The sequence below is a fragment of the Equus quagga genome, chromosome 2 (assembly GCF_021613505.1).
Source record: "Equus quagga isolate Etosha38 chromosome 2, UCLA_HA_Equagga_1.0, whole genome shotgun sequence".
NCBI lineage: Eukaryota > Metazoa > Chordata > Mammalia > Perissodactyla > Equidae > Equus > Equus quagga.
Genome location: NC_060268.1, coordinates 140,582,425 through 140,599,749, shown reverse-complemented (window position 1 = coordinate 140,599,749; position 17,325 = coordinate 140,582,425). Strand labels below are relative to the sequence as shown.

Sequence of the window (17,325 nt, the reverse complement as noted above, 5' to 3'; positions counted from 1 at the left end):
TGAATAGTCTTATCAATCTGACTTAACAATGGGATTTAAAATATCAGAATGATATCTATTATAATTGCCTTTTTCCATAAAAGATAAACTCCTCACGATGGAATTTCTGCAGATATGTGATGACAAATACTGACCCATTTTAAACATTTTAGAGTTTTTCTTATCTCTCTTTTTTCTTTTTTAAAAATCTAATAAGTTCAAAGCTTTATGAATGCTCTTGTTTTGTATTACCATGAGGAAGCAAAAACAGTATTTCACAATAACTATGATGAGCATAGTACAAATTCTTCTAGTTCACTGTCTAGAGGCCATGACTTGCAAACAGACTAGCTCCAGACTCTCTACTTGCAGGTTTGATGGAGTAAGAAGCTAAGGGACGAAAGCTGATCTCTAAGAATTAAGAGCAGCCTCTGGCCAGCAGACAGCTAGAAGCCAAGGCCCTCTGTCCTACAACCATAAGGAAAGGAATTCTGATAGCAATCTGAGATGACTCGGAAAGGGACTCTTCTGTGTGGGGGATCAGAATTTGCCATCAGGAAATGTGTCTCTTTGGCTTGATTATTTTTAAAATTTTTTTGAGGAAGATTAGCCCTGAGCTAACTGCTGCCAATCTTCCTCTTTTTGCTGAGGAAGTCTGGCCCTGAGCTAACATCCATGCCCATCTTTCTCCACTTTATATGTGGGATGCCTACCACAGCATGGCTTGCCAAGAGGTGCTTTGTCCGCACCCGGGATCCGAACCAGCAAAACTCGGGACACCAAAGCGGAACATGCCCACTTAACTGCTGCACCACTGGGCCGGCCCCATGGCTTGATTATTTTTAAGAACAAAAGACTCAGGAAGAACATTTGACCTTCCCCCAAATTGCCTAAAAGAGTTTAAGGTAGAAGGGCCTGTCTCAGGAAGGAGCTATCACCATAGATAATTCTAGGCATGGTAGACAGGAAGGCTTCTAGGAAGGCCATTTCATCAAAAGATCTCTTTGGGTGGGGGGGATTGTCTATAGATGGCCCAACAAACACTTGTTTACCAAACATTTGCTTTCCATCTCCACGTAAATCGCCTTCCTCCCTTTTCAAATCCCAAACCACTACCCTCAACGTCCTCAAGCCTTTGTCTATAGCTGAAGATAATAATTAAGTGGTGGCTTTGGCCTTTTTGGAGAGTTACACAGTTTTCCTGGGTTTCTCCCATGTATATGTGTTACTAAACGTTGTTTGATTTTCTCTTTTACTCTGGTTCATGTCACTTTAATTCTTAGACCAGCCAGAAGGACCTAGAAGGTAGAGGAGAAGTTCTTCCTCCCCTACACTTCCCTAGCCAACTCTCCCTATGAGGACTAATCTGGTCAACACCTAGAATGCATCCTTGTGAGAGCCTAAGCAGAGGGCCTAGCTCAGGCTGTCCAATGATTCAGCCACAGAAACTGTGCAAAGATAAGCATGTGTTGTTCTAAGCCACCAAGTTTGTGATAGTTTGTTATACAGCAACAGATACTAATACATTATGCTATTCCCTAAGACCTGTCTAAAGGATATATTTAGTACTGGTAATTGATAACCACTACATTTGCTGAGTCTTTAACTTAGTAATTTTAAGTGATGCTATATTTTTACTTCTCTGATATTTAGGAACACATTGACATGAGAGTATCCTCACATATGTTCTTGTATTCGAGAGAGTGATCTTCTCTTTTTCTAGAGATAAATGAATAGACATCTCAATTCTCCTTCCCTTTCAACCCTTTCTCCAATTTTCCCTTTCTTATAGAGAAAACAGCCTGAAGTAGATTTGAAATGTCAGTATCTCTGGTTACAAACTAGTGTCAGTGGCAAACTAGCAGACAGCGCATCACTGCAGATCCATAGTCATGGATGAAATGAATGCATGTTTTTATCATTCTTAAAACTTCGAAATGCTATCATTGTTGCTATTGCCTAAGATTTAGGAAAGTAAAAATGGTTCAGAAGCAAAAATGAATGAGTATTATTTTTCTAAAGATATATTGAAGATAGGAACTCATGGGGAATCAATTGTTCTGCTTCTATATGGCTGATTAACTCCTACTAGACTCAATCTTTCCACAAATAATACTTATAAACTCTGGAAAAACTACAGAGTAAACAAACAAAAAACTACCTGACATCCCCATAGAGGTAACCAAAGCAGGCAGATTCTGGAAGAGATTAGACACTTGAAAGAAGAGACAACATGGATGAGTTTCCTATTTTAGGGTAGTTAGCCTGAGGGAAGGCTGAATTTAGCACCTCATGGAGGCAGTTAAATCTGATGGAGAGACTGAAGTCTTTCTGACCTGAAGAATCAGGGGATAGATTTGGGGACAACTAAAGTTGATAGAAAGTGAGGGGGAATATTGGAAAGGAGAAAGCCAGAAAGAGAGAGAACAAGATTCCACTTATAAACTATGTCCACATCTCTAGTTGCTTGCTGAATCATATCTGCCTGGGTCATACAGCAGATCAACTCAGAAAAAATACATACTGAATTGAGATTTGAGCTGTACCCAAGAGAAAGTTTTCAATTTGAGTTTAACCAAATTCTCTACTAAAATTAAAGACAAACAAATAAACAATAAAATCTCCTCAGGGGAATATAATAGAATCAAGAGTCTCTCCACAACATAATATTCACAATATCCCAGATAGAGTCCAAAACATTTTGACATAGGATGAACCAGGAAAGATGATGCCTTTTCAAGAGAGAAAAATCAAAGAAGACCAAAGTTAGAACAAGCCCAAGATTTTAAAGCAGCTACTGTAACTATGCCTGTGCTTAGAGATGTAAAAATAATATGCTCACCATAAATGAAAAGATGAGAAATCTCAGAAAAGACATGAAAAATATAAAAATATGGAAAATTTAGACCTGAATAGTATGCTAACTAAAATTTAAAAAAAAAAAAGAGAGAGACCAATGGATACATTGGATTGGTTTAACAACAGAATGGAGATGGCAGAGAATGCAGTGACCTTGAATATAGGTCAATAGAAAATACCCAGTTTGCAGGTAAACGAGTAAAATATATTGAAAATATCTGAACCAAGCTTATACCTGTGGAGCAAGGTTTAAATGCCTAACATACCTGTAATTGGTGTCTTGGAGGGAGAGAAGTCAGGGAAACGGGAGTGAAATTATTAGATAAATAACAAGCGATAATTTTTTTAACTGGTGAAAGGGAAATTCAGAGATTATAGAAGTTCAGCAAAGCCTCCACAAAAAGGATAAATACAAAGAAAACCACACCTTGGCATGCCACAGTCAGGTTGCCAAACACTCAAGATTAAAAGAAAATCTTGAAAGCAGCCAGAGAAAAACAACACATTACATAGGGGGAAATTCAAATTTCCATTGACTTCTCTTATCAGAAACACTGGAGGCCAGTGTTTAAAATGATGGGAAGAATCAATTAAAAATACTTTGTTTTACTGTAAGGGAAGAGTTACATTTGTAAATTTCTAGACGGATGAAGTAGATAATGTAAATTGAGTGAAGCAACAATGGTATAAGTAGATGTAGAAATATTGCCTGGGTAATAGAAGTTTGTTCTTAATGGGAAAGCTGCAACTCAACTCTAGCTGATTGCTGTCTTCAAAATTAGGATCAGTGTTGTCGTATTTCTCTTTCTTAAGAGAGAAGAGAAACCTAAATTTGAATGTGAAATTTCATGATTTTTAGATATTGGCTCAAAAAATTATTTAAAATAATTTGTGGCCAAATGAAATGTCTGTGAGTTGAATGAAACTCCAGGTCACTAATTTGTGATTTCTGCTAATGAAAAATGCAGCATCAAATGAAAAAAAAAAAAACCAAAAACCTAAGATTTTTAAGTAGAACAGACCAATCTACACCTTTTACCATTTACTATACAGTGTGAGACTAATTTGAAAGAAATACGATTTTGGTTGCAAAGGCCAGATGTAGTCACATTTTCAGGTTACATATGTTCGTAACACATACAATTTTCTTTTGACATTGAGAAATAAGCAGAAGAATATTATGATGCTGTTAATATGAGCAGAATTACTAGAAATGTAACAGTGGCAGAATATAAAAATCATTTCTCTCTCATTGATCTTACAAGAGACAAAACTGATACTGAGGTTTACACTAAGTTTCTGCGATGGCTAAAGATGGATTCTCTGTAAGGATGTGACTTGGTTAATACTTTCTCTCCAAGATACCCTAAGTTAGGTACTGTCATGATGTCTTTTTCTTTTGCCTCATTGAATTAGCACCACGCCAGAAAATTTCTTTCTTTCTTCCGCAGTAGCGCTAGCTTGCTAAAGTACATTTTTCTTTTTTTTTGCAATTTGGAAACTGCATGTGACTGATTGGCTTATCCAATCTGTAGGTAGTAAAAGATCCGTATTGTATTTGATGCCAAGTCCACAAATCCTCGAAAGAGGGAAGAATTCAGATGGAATTACTGGACAGCTCACAAGGAATTTCAGCCTCACAAAACTTCTAAAAGCTAGCTTCTAAGTAACACATTTTTGTCTCGCATTATATCTAAACCTTGGATAGGTTTTTCTTTTATGCAATGTAATAAATATTTTCCTAAAATGCATAGCCTGGCTAGTCTATACTCGCTGGGAGGTTGCATTTTTACAACTTAACGAGTAAAGATTAGGAAACGATCTTCATAAAATGTAAGCTAGAGACATGGCACATGCATATTCTTAATTATTTTGAAACCTAAACAGTAAAAAAAACAAATGGTTTAGAAATAGACTGTGTAGTCAGCTGTCTGTTTCTACTTTTAAGGAAAAAGTGTTTCTCTTGCCCTTTTCTCCTCTGCTTTTTCTTTGCTTTTTTCTACTCCATTTCTTGTGTAACCCCTCATACTTACTGTCCTTCTCTGTCACATTCTCATTATCTCCCTATCTCTTGGTTTCATTGTCTCTGCCTACAAACATGTGGAGACATACTTTTTAGGGGAAAAACTAAAACAAAAAAAATCCCCCCAAATCTTCCCTTGACCCTGCTATGCCCATGGACTCTTTTGGTTCTCCAAATCTTTTGAAAATTTTAACACAATCACTACAACTATTTTGTTGGAACACAATAGAGGAAGAGTGAAGCGCATGCTACTCTGAAATCGGAGTCTTGACTCTATGGCTTAGAATTGGCTGTGCAATACTAGGCAAATCGCTTCACTTATGGGCCAGCTTTCTTGCCTAAGCAATAGAGATACTGCTACTAATTGACTTGTGACAATAAAATGAGAAAATGCATTGCAATCCACTTACTTCTAACAATAATTTTGTAAGGTAGATCTTACTGTGAGTTCTTAGTCTCTGAAAGCTCAATAGTTTTGTTTGTTTGTTTGAAGCTTGTATAAGAAATACATAACTTAAAAATGAAGATATAATGTTAACTTTACCACTTTTTATATTTCTAACATTAAACATAAAGGGAAAGCATTAATTTAGAAAACTCACTTAAGATGTGATTTTAAAACTATGCTCTGAGGAGCCCATCGTGTTCTGAGAAGTTTCCTTGGGAAAAGAGGAAGGAAGATAGCAGCACAATTTCTGGCTTGAGCTTCAAGAAAACAATTCTGATTTTATCTGTACTGTTTAATATATGATTAGAAGAAATAATTTCACAGCCTAGAAAACAATGTAGAAATCCCATGGTCTAATGCAAAAAGGAAAAAAGCCTATGGCTAGAGGCTTTGTCCTTTTCTCTACCTTAGCTTTGATTGGTGGGATGGTTGGGATTTTCAGGGATTGTCATCACCAGAGATATGTCTGGGGTGTGTTTATGTGGAGAAGTGGTATGGTGATATTAATCTGCGAGCTCTGTAAAGCATATGCATCATATTTTTTATATCTCCATTGATTTGTTTAGAATGCTTAGGGGTCCATAAGGATCATGGCAATTTAGCAGAAATGGCATACTTTACTTATAAATACATTTTAAACTTTTACTGACAAATATCACCAAAAATTAGCTTTCAAAAGTACAGCACAAATATTAAAAAGAATGTAATTTTGAGATAATGTTTAATTATAGTATGGTTACTAGTATGATTCCAGAAGCTGAGTAACAGAACAATACAATAAATATCAGCTGAAGGAAACATTAACTTTATTCCTCATAGTAAAGTCCCACTGCAAGTAGGTATTTACATACCGGATCAGCTGGATTATACTGAATAACATATTCTATCTGTCCATTTGGGCCATCATCTATGTCTGTAGCTCCATTGTCTCCTGCAAATCCTGTAAATATTGTGGTGCCAACTGGAGTGAGCTGAAAAGAAAATGAAAGAAAAATTGTCAATTCTTATTTCATCAGCTGCACGCTAGAAGTGTTCCAGCACAAAAACCAGCCCTTTATTACACATATAGGAGTTCGTATAAAGTCTGAAATTTCCAACATCATGGGCCTTGCTTTGGGTAAAGAAATGGAAGGCCCTGATTCAGTGGGAAGCACATTTGGACCGATTTATGACGATTAGCATCTTAGCCCCCATGGAGAAAATGTGTCTGTTGTTCCTCCTTTAAAAACCTTGATGCACTAGGTTACCTACAAGCTAGAATTTAAATTGTATGAGGAAGTTAGTTACTTTATTTCAAAATCAAAATCCACTTCAGAGAGATCAATGAAATCCAGGGTGTAATTACACGCAAGTGGCAAGTTTGAGGAAGAGGTTTGGAGACAATGGATTCCCTGTCTATCAGAGGAGAGAGAAAGCTGGAAATTTCTTCAGTGATTGTAATATTGGTTGAGTAGAAAGCCATCATGTGAGAAGAGTTGGAGAGAGTGCTCATATCTTTTCATTTTGTATTAAAACAACAACAAAACTAAATGTGGCGTATAAGACCATGATTTGGCATTTGGACTAAGTGTCTAGCTTTATTTCCTATTGATCTCAACCGGAGAATCACTATTTTCTCCTATCTGTACGTCTTTGCATAATATATTCCTACATCCAGAGTCTGCAGTCGCTCAAGCTTTAGCTGGAATCCTACTCATTAGTTACATTTCAACTTAATTAGGTATCACCCTCTCTTAAACCATGCCTGATATATCACTCTCCACCCACATCAGAATATGGTGCACGTTTTTCTTGTGCTTACATTTTACACTTTTCTTCCCTAATCATTGTATTGTCACCATGAATAAATAAGTTTTGTCAATAAACATAAGCCCTTTGGCTCTAAAGAGCAGAGATTTTTAAATTTTGTTGTGAGATATGTTTTGTTAGTTTTTAAATGGGATTCCTTCACGGAGAAACAGTTTCCAAGAAAGAAAAAATAGTCGTCTCATTGACTTCTATTTTCAGCACTACAGACTCAAATGTCTACAGGGATCCGTCAGGTAATGTAAATGAGTGAAGCAAACCTGATGGGAATGATGGCGACTGGGGAGCACATGCTCCTTCTAAAGTGGCAGCTGCTCCTCGGCCCTAGCAAATACTTGCCATAATGGGATGTGTTGCCAATATTACTAGGTCTGCTAATATTCTAATTTTATGTGAAATCTCTTGGTTCTAAGGTTGATGGCAGATTTCAGAAAATTAAATTATGACTTTAATGGGCTAAACAAAATACGTGCATTGGCACAGCAACCACAGTCGATTTCAACTTCTGATTTAGAAAAAGAATTCAACTATGAGTAAAGAAATAAACCATAAGTATAAAGTGGTGGATCTTTATAAAGTCAGCCCTCCTGGCAGACAGTTTTAAAAGGCAAACTTTGACTACAGCTCAAAGAGAGCGGAGAATGAAGTGAGAGAAGGTGGTTTAACTAGACACGTAAGAACACTGAGAGACCAGAGCAGGATGGGTTTCATGGAAATGTTAGTCAATTAAAAGGTTTCCAAGCCAACATTTTAAGATTTTTTAATGGAATCTCTGTTCCAAAAGTCATCGTACTCTCTTAGAAAAATTTATCCATTCTTATGTAGCTAGGCTTTGATTTTTAAATTATGAAATTTTAAAATTGAATGAGAATGATTTGTTTCTCGATATCTAATACAATAAACAAAGTACTTAATCAAAGATCTTTGCTGCTAAAGAACATAACTGTATTATGGGGTTAAATTAAAAAATCAAAATGAAGCAAAACAAAGACAAAATGAAACAAACAGAAAAAATTGGAACAGTAAGTGTCTGGAAATTTTGAAACAATGTGTCCATCTCTTTCAACCTACTCACTGAGACAACATATACTATTGTACTTGATTCATTACAGAGCAGGATCCTGAAGTGCCGTAGCCCAGGGAAAGGATAAGAGGTCCAGGGATTGCTTAGACCATGTACCAAAATGTTGAAGTTCCTGAGATCCATGAGCAGCTGGAAGCCAGGGAAACAAGAGTTTTGCAACAAAAAGTGAGCAGAAAGAGTGCTGAAAGAAACCACACTTTCCCTACTTAATCAATTCTGCTAGCCCACTTAATACGTACATAAAGGAAAATTTGCTATAACATTGATTTTTTTAATATCTACTCATCATTACTAAAACTAATTTTCCTTTTTTTTCAGTGAGGGAGATTAGCCCTGAGCTAACACCTGTGCCAATCTTCCACTATTTTGTATGTGGGTCGCCATCACAGTATGGCTGATGAGTGGTGTAGGTTTGCAAGCAGGATCCAAGCCTGCGAACCCAGGCCACCGAAGCAGAGTGCGCTGAACTTAACCACTCACGCCTCAAGGCTGGCCCCCGATTTTTTTTATTTTTTAAGAGGTTTTCTAATTTAAAGAAAGGTTGCAACAGAATAAGCAGTACATCATTCTATACATTGTGAAATTTTGGGACTTCAATTAGTGATCACATATCAAAGTTATTTAAAATTAAAACAAACAAACAAACAAAAGCCTTACCACCCTCTCATTTGATAGTATGACAGTTTCTCTAACGCTCAAATGCATTTTTACTACACAATGATAATTTTCTTTGGGAAATTTTAAATTATGTAAAGACAGGTAGATGATTTTCTTCATGCTGGTTTAATAACATAAATTTGATCTGACCTGATGTAAAATTTGAAGTATTACCTATGTGTGTAGAAAAAAAGAAAAGAACTAACTTGACATTTGAGTCTCAGAATCCAAGACATAAATGAAACCACCCTGATGATTTGGTGGAAGTAATAGAATGGCAATTGTTGTAAGAAAAGAACTGTTTTTAGTAAGGGAGAAAATAAAGTATAATATTCTCTAAATCTCAACATTTTCTAATTTTTCCAGTCTTATTCAAGATTAAGTTTCTGGAAATAAACGTTATATGACAGTATTTGGCTGGAATAGATGGTTTGAAGGATTTTATTTCTTACAATGTAATATTTGCAAATCCAAAGACACATTTGCAAAATCAAAGACTCTGACTATGAAAAATATCTGTATTTTTCTTTAGCTGTCCAAATGTTTTTGAAACTCAGAAAAGTCAACATAGAAGTGCTTTAACATATTGTCAATTAATGGTTTTCTTCATCACGGACAGTCTCTCACCATTTAAAAATCACATTTATAAATACATATAATTTTTAATATCTAGCTGTTTAAAATAAACCCCACATTATTTTTCTTTGGTTGCCTTTAAAAAATACGCTTGGTGACAAAGTTCAACAAAGATTGTTATTGAAAAAGGACTTACAATGCATTTGTTTGTGGTTGCTATTTATGGTTAATTAAAAAAGTAATTCAATTCCAATCCCTCTCATTTTAGGATTTTAGCTTATTTTGGGGTACCACATATAATTGTCCCTCAAAGAATTTATATGCTTATATATTTTTTATTATTCCTTGAAATTACAAGTAGAAATATGATTCTATAATAAATTCTTTTAGTGTATATTTTTGAATGGAAAATAAAAGAGAAACAATTGCCCAGCTGTGGAAATAGAGAATAAACCTTATCATTTCTATAATGATATCAAATAAGGTTATGAATGATCTCTAAATAGAATTTTAAGCTCTGTTTTCTTTTTTTTTTTTTTTTTGGAGGGAGATTAGCCCTGAGCTAACATCTGCTGCCAATCCTCCACTGTTTGCTGAGGAAGACAGGCCCTGAGCTAACATCCATGCCCATCTTCCTCTGCTTTATATGTGGGATGCCTGCCACAGCATGGCTTGAAAAGCGGTGCATATATCTGCACCCGGGATCCGAACCGGTGAACCCCAGGCTGGTGAACAAGAACACGCGGACTTAACCGCTATGCCAATGGGCAGGCCCATTAAGCTCTTTTTAAATAAAGACTTTATATCCTTGAAAATTAAATGGGCAGCATTAGGATAGCAGTAGTAGATTTCAGCATCCTATTTCATTCACAGTGCTGTATCTGTTTACAATTTCAGTAAAAATTAGATTAAAGATTTTTCCCCCAACTTGGAAAATGTGGTATTTAGTTTTTGACAGCAGAGGACTCAGGTAGTACGCCAAGTCATTAGTTCAGTATTTGTATAGACTAGCGAGTTTTGCTCTCTTCCACAGTTGTGCATTGAGGCCAAACATCTTAGCACAGATTATTCCTACTCATTTGTACTATGAGAATAAGCAAACGTCCACACATAGACAAACCCATGTAAAATGCAATACTAAAGTGTTTCAGAAACTGGGCTGCACACATTTGTCAATGATCTGCCACTCAGATGGTGGACCTGTTCCAATAAAAGCTAGGGTTTGAAGTGTTTGAAGCTAATATAAAAGAAATAGCTAAAAAAAAAAAAAAGTAGAGAAGGCATTTTGTGCTAATGTGGAAGGTCTTCCAAGGCTAAAAAGGCTCCAATGAGATGGCCTATACCAGATGCAAACAAGCAAAAGAGAGTTGGAGCACACAAAATGCTTTCCAAAAATAGTAGATTTCACCATCCTACTTCATTAATTTATTTTTATATATATACCCAACAGAAATCTATACATATCTATGCACGCATACAAATGCACACATATATTACATAAAGATAAATTTACACATATCACCATTATTTATTCTCATTACAAGAGACGTAGTACACTGGTGCTTTATGAATTTCTGAATATTACATGGGCGTTGAAAATCTTCACATGATGGTCAGGTTGTTTATTACAATGTCTTGCCTTATACATGATTATTCACAGTTTTCAGGGCACATCTGCCGTGCAGGTGGCCATGTTCTGTGTCCTTTAACATTTCAACAAGTCTCAAACATATAAATTTAGTCTTTTGATGAGCATTCCATGCATGAGATGATTATCAGCATGGGCAGCTGCCTGAGGGTATCTCTTCCTTATTTAGTTCATGTCTTTTTTTCACAAATGATTTTATGCAGCTACTGGAAAATATAGAAAACACATAGATAAATGCAAATGTAAAAGTTAAAGATAATCAGAGCAAGGAAATTCAGTATTTCAAGAAGATGTATAAGAGAAATTAGAGTGTGAATGTAAAAGGTGAGCTGTTCTCAGTAAAGTGTCTGGATGTCTTGTGAGCCATAGCTACTCAAGCCGGCCTAAAAATTATGAACAATGCTCTAAAAAGAGAACATTTGTTTTCATTAAGCTTACTTACAATACTTCCCCGCAGAAGCATTGTATTCACAGATTCATATAAATACAGTTGATTCTCTCTATTCATGGTAGTTATGTTCCATGAAGTCGCTATGAACACTGAATTCACAAATACTGAACATGGCTCCTCAGGGAAATACAAGGTTATTACCTTGCTAGGGGGACACAGAGTTAGGTTCCTACAAGCCTCTGCTTCCAACGTTTTCATCAACTCATCGATGCATGACCTTGTTTTATGTGTGCTTCTGTTTAAAAGCACTTTATGTAATATATTTGGTCTATTCTACTATAGATATTCTCTATCGTATTTTTCATGTTATTCATTAAATTATTCAGCTCCACAACTCATTTTGTTCATGTGTTGTTTTCCCAATTTCATTGAGCTGTCTTTCCGTGTTTTCTTGTAGCCCATTTACTTTCCTCAAAACAGTTATTTTGAATTCTTTATCAGATAAGGCACCGATTTCTATGTTTTTGAGTTCAATTCTTGTAGAATTATTGTTATCTTTTGGTGATGACCTGTTTCTTTGATTCCTTATGTGCCTTGGAGTTTGGGGCTGCAGCTTTTTTATTTAAAGTAGCAGACACTTCTTCAAATCTTCCCTAATCATCATTGAGTTGGAGATATTTTTTGTTGGTCCTGCTCACATTTGGGATTTTCTCCAACCTTACATGAATACACCTGTTCCACATTCTTGCTACCTCGCGTGGCTGAATTCTTAAGCTTGTACGTCTTTTACAGTCGTTACAACTCACCAGGCTGGCTGCTGGAAACTTCTGTTTTCTCAGAAGGTGGTGCTACAGTCAAATTTGTGTTTTCTCCCTTGCCTACAGTCCCTGGCCTGATTTTCTGAACATATTTGCTGTTGCAAAGCTCAATTTCACCACCACACTTAGGAGTGTGCACAAAGAGTCGAGCACAGAGAGGGAGCAGTGTGGGTTTAGCACTTGGGCCACTGGGCGTGCCCACAGGCCAGTTGGGGAGATCCATGTATGAGGTTCTCTAAGCAGCCTGTGGACTGGCATCCTGCTGGAGTCCTGAACAAAGTCAGTAGGAACCTCATCCCTTTCAAGACCTTTGATATTCCTATCTGTCTCTTTCCTAACCTCCTCCCTCCCTGAGTAATGGGTTTCTCCAGCAGCATCAGACACAGCTTGGGTAGCAGGACACTGATTTTCCCCTGCCATAGAGGTCCCACTGGCTAGTATAGCCCCAGGACTCTGTCACCTTGGAGGGAGGGGTGGCACTGGCAAACTTCCTCTTACCTTCAAACTCGTATTAACTTTTGTTCCAATGGAGTGCTAGAATCTCTCTTTGAGAAGCCTTGTCCTTCATAGGTATCTACACAAGCCAGCATTCTCCAGGTTTCCCTAGACCATGGTTGAGAGCAGTTAGGGCTGGTTCCCTGGCTTCTGCTGATTCCATGGCCAAACTGAGGTCTGTCTGCCTGTTACCCAACACACAGGTGGATGGGACTACTTCCAGGTCCCTTGGCATATAGTGCTAAATCCCACAACTACCAAAGAGGTACTTTTGTTCATGGATGGATACTGATTTTTATTTGTTAAAAGGGGAACTTAAAGGAGGGACATCTTATACCACCATGATGCTGACTTCACTCTAGACCAAATCTATATTCAGCAAAGAAATGGTATGCTGCCACTTTGAATAAAATATTGGGAAGGATAAATGTTGGAAAGCACTCCATAAATCATAATATTTTGTTAAATATATATACTTAGTGATTGGAGAATGCCACTGGCATCAATCCCCTTATATTTATGGGTAGCAATAATCTCCTGGTATTTGCATACACTGAATATTTCCTGGAGTCTAATGTAATATATCTACATGAAAACAAACATTTCAGTAGAAATAAAATGCTAAACTATATAATTTCTGGTTATCTAAAATACTTTTTCACATGTATTTCCAGCCAACGCCTCTAATAGACTTTGATGTTTTTAGTGATTAAAGAGACACTTTACTAGAGTCCAGAAGAAAAGTACATTTTACAATAAGTATAACTAAAATAATACCACTTTAACTGGGAAATCATTAATAGAAAATGATGGTATTATCTAGCTTTGGACACCTGCCCAAGGAAAAGCCACCATAAGGAATGATTTAAAATGCAATCGATGAGATTTTATTTTCTTACATACTTGATCAAGAATCCAACTGTTTTGTTTTTCCCTATGCCCTAAAGAGAGACAGAACATCTGAAGGGGTGTGGACAATAGATAAGCTGAAATAGGATTCACTAAATAATGATTTTGCTATAATAATAATTTAGTGACAGAAACACTATCAATGGTAGCTGGTGATGGCTTCATATCAATAGAAATGATCAAAGCAGAAACATTATTTTTAGTGGAGTAAGATTACATATCAGTCTATATTAGACTAATACATGTTTATTTTTCAAATACCAATATCGTTATCTGATATACTGTCTACTAGATAGCCAATTCATACCAATTATGCTCTTAAGGAAAAAAACACCCATCAGAAGGTATCATTTTGTAAAAGTTATCATTGCTAGTGAAATGGAGGCACTCTCTCATGTTTAATTAACAATGAGACTTCAATTTTATGCTTTTCTCTTGCATTTGTGTAGTATGAATCCATATCCCTTATGATGGTTAATTTTATGTGTCAACTTGACTGGGCCACGAGTTACCCAGATATTTGGTTAAACATTATTCTAGGTGTGTCTGTGAGGGTGTTTCTAGATGAGATTAACATTTGAATCAGTAGACTGCTTAAAGCAGAGTGCCCTCCCAAATGTGGGTTGGCTTCATCCAACCCATTGAAGGCTTGAATCCAATAAAAGAAGCTGGGTAAGAAAGAATTCACTCTCCTTGCTTGACTCTGAGCTAGGACATCTGTCTTCTTTTGACTCTGATTTAGATTCAGACTAGAGGTTACACACAATCAATTCTCCTAGTTCTCAGACTTGGGTTTTGGACTGGAACTATATCATCAGCACACCTGGGTCTCCAGCTTCCTGACTGTAGAGCTTAAGATCTCTCAGCCTCCAAAATCACATGAAACAGTTCCTTATAATAAATCTCCCTTGCTATATCTTTGTCTATCTATCTATCTATCTATCTATCTATCTATCTATCTATCTACCTATCTACCTACCTATCAGTTCTGTTTCTCTAGAGAACTAATAGATCCCTGATCTAGTTTCTCATTAGTGAAGAAAAAAATTGAGTATTTGATTTTGCAGTAGTAAAGATTAGATTCCCATGTTCTAAATGACCAAAATCTGTATACCCACTATGTAACACTCTGTGAAAAAATTGCTGATTTAACTGCAACAGGGACCATACAATCTTTTGGTACTTTGATCATACTTCATGATCCTTTGAAGATTACCCACAGTGCTTCCATAGTCATCTATGCAAGAAGTTGTAAATTCCTGGACTCTAATTTATGTAGTCCTGGACGACAAACCTATTTTAAAATGATTACTCTCTTCTCTCCTTACACTTATTTTGAGGATCTTCTCAATTACACTGTATGGTCTGAAGATCAGCTTCCATAATAATAATCTTTCCAAATTAGAAGCCATTCATCCTTTGCTATAATTCAGCCTTTAACTTCCTCCTCAAATAATTTCATGACTCTATCTTACAAGTTATTCCTACATTGGAAACACACTTTAGAAATAGTGATACATTTGAAAAGCAACGGGGTCTCCACAAATGAAGTGGGGTGATGAATCTATAAACAGGTACACATTGTTGAGAACTTCAGTTTTTTCTCACAACGATGAAATTACATTATCTCTAAATCTATGATTATTTATTGAAAGCTTATTATGGGCAAAATCATTGTTTCTGTGACTATTATGTTGTTTTTATATTAACTTGTTAATATAATATTTATTTTATTCAAAGATTTATCCAAAGCAAATGACTATTTCACATTTATCTTAAAACTTTCTAGAATTGATGGCAAAGAGTACACATTCTTGAATTCACATTCAGTAGATGTTATCTTGCAATGATTTATTCAAATCCAAGAGAAAAATTAAGAAAGGAATTACATTTGTTCTTCATATTCCCATTTACATAGTATGGTTTTTACAACTGTGTATAAAATCTTGACTCCATTTTTTTATCATAAAAGCTAAACAATTAATGTTGAAAATCATTTCCTGTGAAGAAATTATTAAAGGCAAATTCACATAGATAAATATTTTCAAAATAAGATAAAGGATTATTATTAGAGAGAATGACAAGTGCTCTACTCATCTTAAGTAAAAACTTAATTCAGTGAAGCTAAAATATATGTGTGTGTGTATGTATGTGTTTACACATATACATGCAGAGAGAGAATACATGGATGAAAGACTTTATTAAATTTGAAAGTTGTTAAATAGTCGAATAGTTGAATCTTTTAAAGCAGCTGGAAGATTGAATCCCATTTACATGCTTAAAGTAGAAAACACATCTTCATGTGCTTCTTTCCCTTGCCTTAATCTCCTTCTCTTTTTTCCTCTCCTACTGTACCTGTCTCTTGCTTCCCAGAAAGAATGTGCCTAATCTGCTGAGGAAGAAAATGAGGACAAGTAAAAGGAACTAGGAATTAGTCTCCTTTCTTTCTTCAGAAGCTTTTTTGAGCTGTAGATTAAATGCTAGCACTGTCTGTTCAAAGAAATTCTGTGATGGGAATGGCTCTGAAGGTCCAGTGATTTTTATTCCTTGAGTAGTTGAAAACATTTATCAAGTTTCCAATATGATGGACCACTTTTCTAAAAAAAAAAGAATTATTTAACTTGTATTTAAAAATCACCTAATTATATCTAGAGAATGTAAAGAAAACATATAAAATGTATTTAAAAAATAGTTAACTGTATATGGAATCTCACTGTTATGCTTCTTCATGGAGACCATCTGTGCTCTTAGATCTACGAGAATGACTCTGATAAGAACAGATGTTCAAAAATGCATGTGTTAAATGGAAGGACATGATACAGTCCTGAGGAAATGTGAAAGAAGAGCTCAAAACTAAGAGAGGTTGATTAGGAAAGTGAAAGCTCAAACTGAATAGATTCAGAGATAACATCATTTCATCACTGTGAGTAAAAGCTGAAGTTTTCAATGTTGTTCCCCTAAGTACTGCCTGTTTACAAATCTTTTTGCAATTCAATTGTGGAGACCCCTTTGGTTTTCAAATACATTACTATTTCTAAAGCATATATCCAAGTCAGAGATGACTTGAAAGAAAAGATCACCAGACCCTGTACTAAGTACTTTAAAAACATTCTATCTCTCTCTCTTTTTATTTTGTGAGGAAGATTCACCCTGAGCTAACATCTGTTGCCAATCCTCCTCTTTCTTTGCTTGAGGAAGATTGTCCCTGAACTAATATCTGTGCCAATCCTCCTCTACTTTGTATGTGGGATGCCTCCACAGCATGGCTGATGAGCAGAGCAGATTCGCACCCAGGATCCGAACCAATGAGCCCAGGAGGCCAAAGTGGAGCATGTGCAACTTTAACCACGTGGCCAGGGGGCCGGCTCCAAAAACTTTATCTCTTTTAATCCTTAATGCAACTTTGTGACATTATTTTTTGTTGTTATACTTATTTTATAGTTAAGGAATCATAGGCTAAGGGATCTTCTGTCTGATGTCATAATTCTAATACTTGGTAGAGAAAGACTGCAGCACAGATTGTCTAACTTTAAAATGTTAATTCTCAGGAACTGTGAAAGGTATTATTTCAGAAATTTCATATTTGTAGTTATTAAACTTTTGAGAAAAAGAGAAATGAAAGGGGAAATAAA

The 17,325-nt window shown here is 35.9% G+C and overlaps 1 protein-coding gene across 1 annotated transcript in view; it reads right to left on the bottom strand.

The window, feature by feature from the left end:
* PCDH15 (protocadherin related 15) overlaps window positions 1-17,325 on the bottom strand; it is an 874,042-nt gene that overhangs the window by 435,158 nt on the left and 421,559 nt on the right. Inside the window, exon 7 of the mRNA XM_046654051.1 lies at window positions 6,161-6,280. Within this exon, the coding sequence (XP_046510007.1) occupies window positions 6,161-6,280 (120 nt within the window). The remainder of the gene's footprint in view (window positions 1-6,160; window positions 6,281-17,325) is intronic.